Raw genomic sequence first — 12,317 nt, 5'->3', positions numbered from 1 at the left:
TTTGCCTGAACATGGCTTCATGTAAGATAATTTTTTTAACTCTTATTTTATAATCAATCACATCATGTCAACAGCATCTACCTTGGGCTTTTAATAGAGTGTGGGAGAAACTACAATCACTGATTCCCAAGTAAGTACTGTTATCTCATGTAGCGTGTGACTGCTCAGAATAGAAGCACAGTGTTTGGACAGTTTGATAGTTCCCCTCATTCACAGCCCTGTTCGTGTTAAAGTGGCCACATTTATATGACGGTAACTCGCAGAAATAGATCTTGAACCCTGTGAGGAATCCACTGGAAATGTTGGACCCTGACAAATGACCTCAGTGGCCCCTCGGGCTATATACATTTGGTCTAGACACTTTTGTGTGCTTTCTCTCTCTCTCTCTCTGATAATCTAAATCCGGTCCAGAGAAAATCAGAGGACAATGACTAATGGACCGTGACGTCACAGCCCAAATTCACTCCGGTGCGTGTGTCCGACGTGAGGAGCAGAGGACAAAAAGAGGACGTGGCCCTGAGCCTGTAGAGGTCAGATCGATTTGCAGCTGTGAATGGAGGTTTTAAAGCTCCAGGTTTAAGAAAACCCGTGCCGTTGCGTATCTTTTGGGCTGAGCTTGGGAACATGGAGGAGAACATGAAGGAGATCGGCGGCGGTTTGAGGTTTTTAGGGTGGGATTCTCTTTGTGAAGTGGGCGGGTGTAGCTCCAGAGACATGTAGGGAAGAAACCCTCTCCGCGAGCTTTACGCACGGGGCGGGCCCTTCATTCATCCGAGCTGGGGGGGGTGGGGTGGGGGCAGGGTGTGTGCCACTCAGTCACAGACAATCAAAGATGTTTGAGTTTCCATGCGCAGTGACCAGGGAGGCACAACGCGAGGCACTACCACCCCTCCTCCAGCTCCGCGCGCACGGGCCTCCGCACCGCAGGGGCCTCTGATCCACACTCGATCGGAAGAGAATCGTTTCTGTCGAAGAAAAGAGAGAAAAAAAGAGAAGAAAAAATCGGTCATGAGACGCGATTTGTGTCTGCCGGAAGACAGAAGGAAAAACTAGACACGACCTGTTGGCGATGATGGATTACTCGAAGGCGCAAATGGTGAGTGTCGACGACGGTTCGGTAACGCTCGTGTTTGTTACAGTAACAAAGCGAATGGCGATTAATCGAGTCGTTATTCGGAGCATCTGGGGCGTTACGATGGATTTTCTTTGGCCTTTTCGTTGAGGGGAACGACTTTTTAAAGTATGAACGGATGCAGACTTTAATTCGCATGTATCTTCACTTTGCAATTAAGTTTATTTCCCCCCCTCATGAAATCGAAGAATCGATTTGTATCGTTTGCCTTCAGTTTTTCCTCCCCCGGTTTATTTCCATCATTGCTTAATCGAAGTCGATTTTTCTCCAAAGTGAGTAGTAGGCTACACGGGGAATCTTAGTGAGAATCATTTGTATCCTGCTGCTGATTTATTCTCGAGTAAATCAATGCATTTTTCGTTAATAATTGTCTCAAGCCTTCAAGCTTTGCTTCACTTTAATCCCCCATTAATGATCTTTCTGAGGCAGAGGCAGCCTCTCTTTGACCAAGTTTCCCATCAACTTGTTATTCACATCCAAAACAAATAGACTAAATCTCTTTTAGACAACATATTTCAACTTGTTGAATGCAGTTTTCTTGGATGTATAACATTTGGTCCATTTGGTCCAATTTATAGCCCCCCACTGAACAGTGAAGTGATGTGTCATTTTCTAAATCAATTTTTTTTCTTGTCCTCAGTCTAGCTTATCTGAGGAGGGCAGTTCAGCTGGGATTCCTCAGACCAGTCCTGCTGGTGTGAAGCTGGAGGCGGTGATGGAACAGCTGCAGAGACAACATGAGGCCAAACTGGAGGTGAGCCTGCAGGAGAAGCATCTTCAGGCTCAGCTGCTGTTTGCTCAGCACGCCGCTGCGGCCAGAGCCTCTGGCTCCAGACTGGACTCTGTATTATTAGCCGGACAGACTTATCACGGCGCTCAGCAAGCTCTGCTCAGCCACCTCGGCAGAATGGACCCAGACGACGACGACGAAGACGAAGAAGACACAGATGAGGAGGAGCGAGAGATGGTTGGGAACGACGAGGAGGAAGATGAAGAGGAGGAGGAGAGTGGGCTCCATCAGGAGGTGAAGAAGCCCCGACTCCAGCAGGTTCCCGGCTTCCCATTCTCCTCTTATTCCACGGCTCAATCGGCCGCTGTGAGGCAAATGTCTGAATCTCCACCTCCGGCAATAAAACAGGAGCACGAGGAGAAGGACCTTCTGTCTCCTGCAGGCCAACACGCCTTCACCTCACCCAACGGCTTCACCGACTGGGGCTATGACGAGCCATTAAAACGAGTAGGTTATCTTACGTTTGATTAATAAAACCGTAGGGTTGTATTGTCTTTCTCTTCTGAGTGAATTTTAGAATATTTCTTTTCATAAATCACGGATGCAGAACTGTCCATTGTAATATTCAATAGTATGTATATATCCACTCTGGTAATTTGTTGTTGATCATGGTAAAAAAAATTCGAGCCTCCTTCATGTCTTTCCAGATTGAAGATGAACATCTGTGACTCTCTTCTGTAGTTTGTTGACGTTCTGCCTCTGGTTATTAATTGTCGACGTCCTCCTGCTGAGAGTCAGCCTGCGCTGCTCTTTCACAAGTGGAGGAAGGAGCGTACCCCTTTGGCAAGGTGCCCAACCTTGATAGTGTTTAGGCTAATCACTGGCCAGATCAGAGGTCTCTCCTCCGTCCATACTCAAACTCATGTCTCTCACTTTCAGAAACGCCTTTTTTTCTTTGCCTCTGCCGGAGCTAATTGGTCTTGGCTCTGGTCCAATCCAAACTGTTCAAAGTAGCTGGCTCAGGACTGACAGAGTAGAGGATTAATGAAATGGCCTCAAGCATGCATCTATGCTCAAGGTTTGCTCCGAGGGTTAACTATAGTGTAAGGCATTGCTTGGGGAGGGGGGAGGGTTTTTTTCCCCCTCCTTGTGTGTTTGCTTTAAAAAACAAAATCATGTTAAACATGAGTAAAGAAGACAGTATTTCTGAGCATGTTTCCCAGCAGATGTTTAGCTTCATAAAGGAAGCAGGGGATGGATTTTCTTTTTCTCCCTTTTATGGGGGCGGATTTCATTGGTTCTTCTGTGTGTATGTTTCCCTCGAAAAGGCCCCCCTTCAATACAATGCATTATGATTAACGAGGCCTGTGGGCAGAGGGTCGGCCCGGTGCCTCACAGCATACCAGCAGGCCACCACCCATAAAGTTTACTTACAGTAGTTTCAGTGGAGCGGAATGGGCTTTTGTTATTTCCCTGTTAAGATTCTGTTGTTCTCGATTTAGAAATATTTTAGACTTGTATTTTCTTCTTTTTTTCCTCTTATTGCCTGAATGTTGGGTAAGAAAACAGGTGGAATCACTTGGCCTTTTTACAAATGTAAATAATTACGATTGTTAGAAGAAGAAGAAGTATCTTTTGAAACCTTGATGAGGCCAGAAAATTCACGTAGCTCGGTGGAATGCTTTGCATAATTTAGCGGTCGCTTGGCAACACTAAATGGCTGGTTAATTCAACTGCAAGTAATCAATACACTTTATACTACTGCAGAGGGAATGTGTTTCTCTTTCTCAGCGCAGCCCAAAGAACCATGAATGCGTCTAAAACATTTCGGTGAGCGCAGCGATGAGACGTGAGACGTTAATTTATCACCGTGCAGTTTATCTTCAGGTGATAGTCATTTTTAGTAAATTGGTGTTTAGGCCTGTTTGTCCAAATCTCTACGAACAGCTCAGATGTTGCTCCAGCTGTAATTTTATAATCTGAAGAAATAGCAGGTGACGCTTCTGCGGTGACCTGTATCCTAATCTTTGGATGCCATTTGTGTTTCCCTTAATCTTGTTAATTGTTACACCAAAGTGAGACGTTCCTTTATCTTTGCTTTGATCTGCAGCCTTCAACCTGACAATAGATTATATATGCTGCACTTTACCCATCTCGTTTGATTAATATTTGTATTCTTAGTTCAAACAGGGCTCCTCTCGGTGCTTTACACAAATGTTTTTGCAAGTTAAATGGTGGCTGTTTTTCTAGTAGATGTGATTTTCCTGTTTTCCTTTTCTGAATAGTCATTCGATTCCCTCCTTATTTTACTTTCTCTTTTACTCATTTTGTCAACACGACCTCTGACGTTAGTAGTGGGCCTGCTGTACAGCCATTGTTCATCCCCTCGTGTGCGGTCTCACTGTAAAAGCCCTCAAATGTTGCACGGGGCCGGGAACAAAGAGCCTATGTCCACTCGCAGTCTAAGCTCCTGGCTCAGCAGGGGGCCAGATAAATAATCTTGACTTGTTCGGGTGACTAAAGGCCCAATAATTTGATTTGGATTAAACATTTGGTCCCCCTGCTGTTACATTGAAAGTTGGTGAGGGATACGTTTTCACTGTCGCTCTGCTGGAACAGCTGAATGATTTTAATGAAGCTCATTACAAGAGGTAGTTTTCACTTACTGTTGTGAGTGTTTAAATGGGATATTTCAAACAAAGTGGGATTTTTTTTTTTTTTACTAGTTGACCACACTTTTTTACTGAACTGCTTTTATATAGTAACACATATATTGTGAAATTGTAATTTAAATACATAAAATCAACTGCAGGCCTAATAAAAACTGGCCTTTTTTATAACAAAACAAAAGAAACCCTTTCCCTGACCTACATACTGAATAGTATCTGGATTCCCAGGGCTGGATGTGTGAAAGCTCTGTGAGCAATTAACTGAAAGCTCTTTGTTAATAGATTCAGAGTAGGTCTCACTTGCTCATCAATAAGGGGGGAAGGGTTTTATTTCCATTTGATGGTGAAAAAGACTGGTATGTTTATCTACCCTCACATCAATAGGCCTTCTGCTGCGGGAGTCGAGGTCCTCGATTAGAAACTGTAAGCTGAAGCTATAAGATGTGTCAACAGCTCTGCCACCACAGACGCAGAGTTTTGTGTTTAAAGTGGATACACGGTTAAACCCGTTAAACAACTAAAACAGAGGAACAGAAAATAATGTAAGCACCCTATATACCCACTATATGCTTGTTTACACCAACCTTAACAAAGGCAGCGTATTGCTACACCCGTCTGCGAAAGAATCAGAGGTGTGACTTAACACAACAGTGTCTGCGTCTGTCCCACCATGTGGACTCCCCCTTTTACAAAGACACCGTTTCTCCGTGACTACCTCTGCTGCCAGAGAGGCAGAACAACAGTGCAGCTGAGTGCGCGGACATGTTGAAACTGTCCTAAAAGTAAAGGATCAGTGGTTAGAATAAAAGGCAATGGATGGTTAAAATAACTAGAAGTCAAGAGTCATTTATTGTCATATGTACAGTAAAAACAAATGTTACACCGCACAATGAAATCCTTACTTCAGTCGTCATCCACTACACAGTTAAATAAAAGAATAAAAGAAATTTAAAAAAAGAAAAGTGGCTAAATGTTAAAATAGCTAAATCTGATGAAGGAATGTTCAACTAGTCAGCTTAAAGCATCAGATAAACCGTTGAAATAGTTGACTAAAGGTAATGTATAAATGGGTGAAATGGATGAAAGTTGAGATATTCAAATGGGTAAATGGTTGAAAACAAAAACTGGGATAAGTCATTTGCTAAAAAGTCATATAAAAACGGTTCAATATGAAAAGGCTGAAATAGGTAATGTAAGTTTAAGGCCATGGATAAATGGTTAAAATGCGTCTTCCATTACAAGTGCTTATAGAACATGTGCAAACTTGACCAAACTGGCCTAAACATTGAGAGCTAAATCAAATATTACAATGCCAAAATCCACCATTTATTCAGTTACCAGTTATAAATAATATCCAGCGTAAGATCTGTTTCAGTCAACTCTGATATGACCGTGTGGGCACATCTGACAGCAAAGGTTGGGAACCACTTTACCCTGTCTCGCTCGATTACGCGCCAGCTCAGCATTTGCGGTTTGGGTTGTGTTTTTATATAAACACGAGGAGAGTTAAAAGATTATTGGTCCCTGTGAATTTTATTGCTGAAGGGACTGGTATTATTGTTTGCAGCTCCAGACTCCATGCAAGGAATGTGAGGATGTGTTTTTGAACAACAAAATGACCAAACCGTCTGTTATTTTGATTAACCACAAGCAATATAATTGAAGCATTTAATCCTTTCACAGACTAAAACACGAATTGTTATGTAGCATGCACATGCTTGTTTTTATATGAAACATGAGCATCAACAGAATGACATGGAAGCAACGCATTGACATGCCTACAGAAAACAAACGGAAGAAATAGATACCCATAAAGAAAACAAACCTGTCATAAGAGGTAACAAGTAGTGCGCGAATAAAGGGACTCTAGAAAAACACTTCAACCACTTTATTTAATTGCAATGACAGACCATTCTTGAGTGTGTTTTCTTCCCAAGGAAACAAATCATGTTTGATTTTCAAACTTGCATCATCACACAGCTCTTGGCTTGCAGAACAATAACTCCCCAGCATGTTTTTCCGCACAGTTGCACACATACTGCCCTCCTCTCACATTTTTAACCTTTAACTGTCGTCCTCAGGGGGGGGAGGTGATGGAGGAATAACATGTCACATTAAACTACCTAATGAGCTTGGGCCCTTTCATTAATCCCTGGGGCCTTTCATGAATCCGCATTTCACAGTGCCCAGCTGTTTTCCGTTCGGACAGTGGATAGTGTTTCCAGTGCTCAACACTGGAAGGGGGAAGTCCAGATTCCTTGAGGAAAATGTAACAAATATAAAAAGATTTAAATGGTATTTCATAGAGGATACAACATACCAGTCTTTTGTTTGATTTGATAATCTCTTTAATTATCCAGCGTCTATGTATTGCATGCCTGCTGGTTAGAATCACCATATACAGCTCAGTACCCTCAATGTGCATTCGTTTTTTGGTCTGAAGTAAACATTTGGAAAATAACTCATTAAATAATGATTTTTTGCTACATTATCCTTGGTAAATTTCTCTGAGACAATCTTGGGGGCAAACTGCTGACTGATATTTCTCTGTGCGGGTGTATTTACAGAGAGGAAGTTCTATCTGGTCGGAGGACAATGACGGAGTAAAAATAAGAGGAGAACCATCCAGGGACTTTGCCAAGGTCAGTAGATTCAGTAGATGTATGTAAAAATAATATGACTGAAAAGTTGAAATGCTTGTCGCTGATGTTTTTTTTTGTTTTTTTTAAATTTACAGCTCTATGAGCTGGATGATGACCCACAACGGAAGGAGTTTCTTGATGAACTGTTTGTCTTTATGCAGAAACGAGGTAAGACTCATTAATGACTACATACATCCTGTTCTTCTTCGTTGTCCTGGGAACTCTGTCTAGTGATTCTGTCCACGTCTTTGTTGATCCTACCAAACCCACGGTCTCCCTCAGTTCTTAAACTTTTCCAGCTTGGTTCAGATTTTTCTTGCAGCAGTCAAACAAGAAGTACTGTAGATGCGGCAAACATTATTTCTGAGGATAGAGGTGGTGGCCATGCCAAATGTGCGTATGCAGCATGTGTTCATCATGAGAACAAAGTCATTTGTTATTTCTGCAACTGCTTATCTAGCCTACTTTTTTAATTGGCTTTTCTCCAAATCGGGATTCAAAGGGTTAGTTGTCATCTCGGTCGGTGATTGGCAGACACGGCTGTCTCAGACACACCCCGCACTACAATCAATGCAGCAACAAAGCTGCTGTGGTGGAATTATCCCCTCCCCCACTCATCTGAAATAGGCTTCATTAGACAAGTTTACCCACACAGATTATACACCGCAAACCATATTGCACAGCATTAACATTTAGCATTAAAGTCCTCCATTTCCTCCTTGTCCCCGTACGAGACCACTCACAAGAGTGCATATCAAAGACCGTCGCTCCATATCATTGTGTACACTCTCCCCTTTATTCAGGAACTCCTGTGAACCGTATCCCCATCATGGCAAAGCAAATTCTGGACCTGTACAGGCTTTATAAGCTCGTGACAGAGAAGGGAGGCCTGGTGGAGGTCATTAACAAGAAGATCTGGAGGGAAATCACCAAAGGTCTCAACCTCCCCACGTCAATCACCAGCGCTGCTTTCACCCTCCGCACCCAGTAAGAGTCTCTCCGAGTTGTAAGAGCTCATAATGCTGAAGCTTTTCTGGTCATTAATCAGTTAACTGGACAACTAAATGGAGCTCCAGTATGAAGTTGAGTCACTGACAATGGAATCACTGTGTTCATCCAATAACATAATAGTAATAGTTTCTTTAAATGGAATGATTTTTCCTTTTTGGAGTTATTACTTTATTGCATATTGCCTTACCTTTATTCAAATGATGTATAATAACAATAATTAGGAAATTAGACACAGACAAGTAAAATATAATTATCTTTGATATTTTTGACCGTATAACTTTCTGTCAGTAATCTTCTAAAATATTACCATTTTACAAATAAATACGATTAAATCACTGTATAATCTGCAGGATGATGATCATTTATCCACATTAATTCATGGATACAATTGAAACCCACTACATTTGCTCATTCTTTTTTATTATGTTCTATTTGTTTTCATTATATATGTGCAGTCTACATGACGCGACAGTAATTTGTAACAGTAAAATATCACATTTACCCTTGTTGGATGAAACTAGGATATATCAAACCCACATGCTTGGTATAATGCAAGCAAAAGAAACTTTATGTACTCACAAAATAATTTCTATAGAATGAAGTGAAGCCCGTTTTGTATGTCTAGTTTTAAGAGAATCTGTTCCAGTAAATAATATTTAACACTGAAACTTTTCCTCCAAGGTATATGAAGTACCTGTACCCGTTTGAGTGTGAGAAGAAGCGACTGAGTTCTCCCGGTGAGCTGCAGGCTGCCATCGACAGTAACCGCCGAGAAGGCCGGCGTCCCAGCTACACCAACAGCCTGTACCGCTACTCTCCCTCCCCGAGCGCTGCTCCACACACCCTCCACTCCTCTCCCACAATACAAACCACAACGACAGCACACAGCAACTTGAATACATCCGCTAGTCCAAATCTGAAGAGAAACACTGGTATGACGATGCTTTGAGTGTTTTCATATTTATTATAAACCTGATTTTATTTTGAAAGTTATTCTTCTTGTTTCAAAGAAAACCTGTTGGTTCTTAGATTATCTATAAATATATATATATATATATATAAAAATATCATATTGAGCCAGAAATTAAATGTTTCCCTCCCTCATTACTATGGCTGCCTTGTGAGAAATCAGGGACACTTCACTTCTAATAGTTTAGATCTCTCCACCCATGGATAATGAAATGGATATTTGTTTCAATATAAAGGCAGTTTGCTATAGCAGTATTTTTCTGTTATGAACTGGTACCATTTTATCTAAAGGGAAGCTTCCATTTCATTTGAAATTGATTTTCACTTTTTTTTCCAATCAGATGAGACCGCCACCCCTGTAATAACAGGCCGGCTGCCCATGGCTCTGGCACTGGGGCAGCAGCAGCAGCAGCTGGCACAAGCTGCCACCTTGGAGCATCTGAGAGAGAGGCTGGAGCGAGGAGCAGGAGGAGCTGCAGCCGATGCTCCAGAGAAGAAAATGATGCGGCTGGCAGAGGAGCAGCAGCGCCTCATGCAGCAGGCGCTCCAACAAAACCTCCTGGCCATGGCCTCTCACTTCAACCCAATGAACCTCAAGCTTAACAATGGACACGGTGAGTTAACTGTACTTTTACCGACCATATCGTATCTGAACATTATCATAGGATAGTCCACCAATCATTGTTGTTTTTCCACAGAGAGCAAACAGGATTTGTCTCTGAGTATCTCGACTAATGGAGCAGCCAGTATCAGTGTATCTGTGGAAGTCAATGGTACTATTTACTCAGGTACGTCTCTCTCTGTGTGTGTGTGTGTGTGTGTGTGTGTGTGTGTGTGTGTGTGTGTGTGTGTGTGTGTGTGTGTGTGTGTGTGTGTGTGTGTGTGTGCGTGTGCGTGCGTGCGCGCGTGCGCGCAGTCCTGAAATTCCTTAAGAAGCAGTTAAGAAATGTATTTATTTATTTTTATCAAGTTCCTTTTTAAAATTGTTAAAATGTAAAATTTATTAGAGAATTTACTAATACATATTTTAAATTCTCAGATTAGATAGCACTTCATTGCACTATTTACAGGCAACGCTATAATCTCGCTTTACCCATACACTACTTGAAAGAATATTTTTAACCTTTGGGGAATTGTTTCATTTAGCCTTGTTCAATCAGGAAAAAAATGGTTACGAGCATCATCTATGTCTTGTTGATTTGATTAGTACAAAAACTAAATTGTGAAAGCAAACATCGTGGTTTTAATTAGCTTTGCCTTTAGTTGACCAGTCTTTCTGCTAAAATAAGATAGTCATCGACCCCCTGTAGCTTAAACATGAGGGCGGTATCAATGCAAGTCTCTTGCCTCTGTTTTTATTTCTCTGTTGTATTTTCTAGCATTAGAATAGTCATTACTTTCATCAATTCTGTAAATACTACTTAACATATTTTTTGATTTGAATCTGCTCTCTGGTCAAATAATTGTAGGAACACTGTTTGCCCAGAAGTCTGCTGCTCCCGTGGCCTCACAGGCTGTGACCAAGGCCGGAACGAGTGGTTTCAGTGCCCTCTCCTCCTCTCACAGTCCGTCATCTTCCTCTTCCACCTCCTCCAAGGGACCAAATTGAGGTTTACCGGCTTTTTAATTGGCTCCGAGCAAAAAAATAACTACACAGTATTCCTCTTGTGTCAGACAAGAACTTTGTGAATTCTAGAGGGAAAGTCAGCCGCTACACATGAAGCAAATCAGTTTTTTTCCCCGGCATTGTTTTTCCATTATTTGTCAGCGTAATGAAATGATTCTTGCCAATGGGGGACGTTGGTGTTTGACGACACAGACTTCAGACTATAATGTAGATTTGGATCACAGTTTACCTTAGTGCCTGTCAGAAGCTTTTTTTTGTAATGCACTGGCATTCACGTGTGAAGAGCTTTACATGGTTTGATTAGAAGTGTCTTTAGAGCAGGAAAGTGCACAATGAAATCCAATTCCAAGTTTTTTCGGCAGCTACATTTGTTGCTAGTCATCAAACGGGTCTGCAGCTGCCTTTGTTCCATAGTCGTCAGCAGAACAGTGTGGTTGCCGAGTGCAGCTAGTGAAGACCAAAAAGATGAAGCTCAGTGTCATAGCTCCTATTTCTAACTGTTTTGCTAAAAAAAATTTCAATTTAATTTCAATGAAAGCTTATAGTCTTTTGTGTGCTTTATTATTTGCTGAAGAATCAAATGCAATTTAAAAGAAATTGGTTACGGTTGGTAGTTTTTTCTTCTTCTTTTAACGTGTTTTATTTCTATTTTTTTATTTAATCATTTGGCCTGGCCTGAAAAAGTGCAAAACGTTTATTTTCGTGTCAGTTGTGAATCGATGGCAACATTCGGGAGACAAGGTTCTTGCTGGGAGATATACAATATGTAAGAAAGAAGTGATATAACCTTTACCTCATTTGACTTCCCAGGTTTGTAATGTGCTTGGGAATTTTGCTCTGGACTCAGGAATGTCCTCTGGACACATCGCTGTTATATTCCATCTCATAATATATTGTTGTGTTGTATTTGTATAAACGCAAAGAATGTATCATTAATGACCTCAAGCTTTTGACAAGTGAACACTGAAACAGTGCTACCTCACTCTTCTAGAGAAATATGCAATTGTTATTGCAGCAAGTGTTGGTTTAGCCAACTGCTGAAATATACTGTATGTGGACAATCAAGTAGATGTATCACTGCAAACTAACGTCACTGTGAACTTGGCAACTGTAAAAAAAACAAAAACAATCAAGGTGGATGTTTAACTTTGTTTTGGTCTTTGATTAACGTTTCTTGGAAATGTGGCCATGAGGAATAAAGAAATATTGTGTGAAGTAGAACGACTTTGTTCTGTTGTTGTTAAAGTTACTGCAACGTGTTTGACCTTGAACAAATCCCTAATATGCAAATGACACGTGACAAAATCGTTTCTCTTTTTAGGTTTTTCCATCTGCATCCCACATACTTCATCTGTGATTGAGCTGAGATCATTTCGTCACGTACTAATCCAAATGTCAAGCATTAACTTCCATGTCAAAACCGTGGAAACATGAGTTACAAATTATTTCACAGCTAAAAATGATGGATTAGTAGAAAGATACACAACTTTATTAAATCCAAAAAAACGCAGTTAAAAGCAATGACACTGTTAGTACG

General features: G+C 41.2%; 1 protein-coding gene across 1 annotated transcript; it reads left to right on the top strand.

The window, feature by feature from the left end:
* Positions 1–778: 778 nt before the first annotated feature.
* On the top strand, positions 779–12,001 carry LOC118315547 (AT-rich interactive domain-containing protein 3A). Its single transcript, XM_035642914.2, has 9 exons — positions 779–1,096; positions 1,773–2,369; positions 7,099–7,173; positions 7,269–7,341; positions 7,977–8,160; positions 8,866–9,116; positions 9,495–9,767; positions 9,852–9,941; positions 10,623–12,001. The coding sequence occupies exons 1-9, from the start codon at positions 1,070–1,072 to the stop codon at positions 10,760–10,762; spliced, it is 1,710 nt and encodes a 569-aa protein (XP_035498807.1). The 5' UTR covers positions 779–1,069; the 3' UTR covers positions 10,763–12,001.
* Positions 12,002–12,317: the final 316 nt, after the last annotated feature.

Source organism: Scophthalmus maximus, chromosome 7, assembly GCF_022379125.1.
Source record: "Scophthalmus maximus strain ysfricsl-2021 chromosome 7, ASM2237912v1, whole genome shotgun sequence".
NCBI classification, from domain to species: domain Eukaryota; kingdom Metazoa; phylum Chordata; class Actinopteri; order Pleuronectiformes; family Scophthalmidae; genus Scophthalmus; species Scophthalmus maximus.
The sequence above is the reverse complement of the archived record's forward strand: the minus strand, read 5'-3'. Positions and strand labels throughout refer to the sequence as shown.

What these genes read in the sequence shown, in the direction of transcription:
- LOC118315547 (XM_035642914.2), top strand. Translation starts at nt 1,070, where the DNA reads ATGATGGATTACTCGAAGGCGCAAATG. An exon ending in AAATCTGAAGAGAAACACTG is followed by an intron (nt 9,117 to 9,494) that starts GTATGACGATGC and finishes TTTTCCAATCAG; the next exon opens with ATGAGACCGCCACCCCTGTA. An exon ending in CAATGGTACTATTTACTCAG is followed by an intron (nt 9,942 to 10,622) that starts GTACGTCTCTCT and finishes AAATAATTGTAG; the next exon opens with GAACACTGTTTGCCCAGAAG.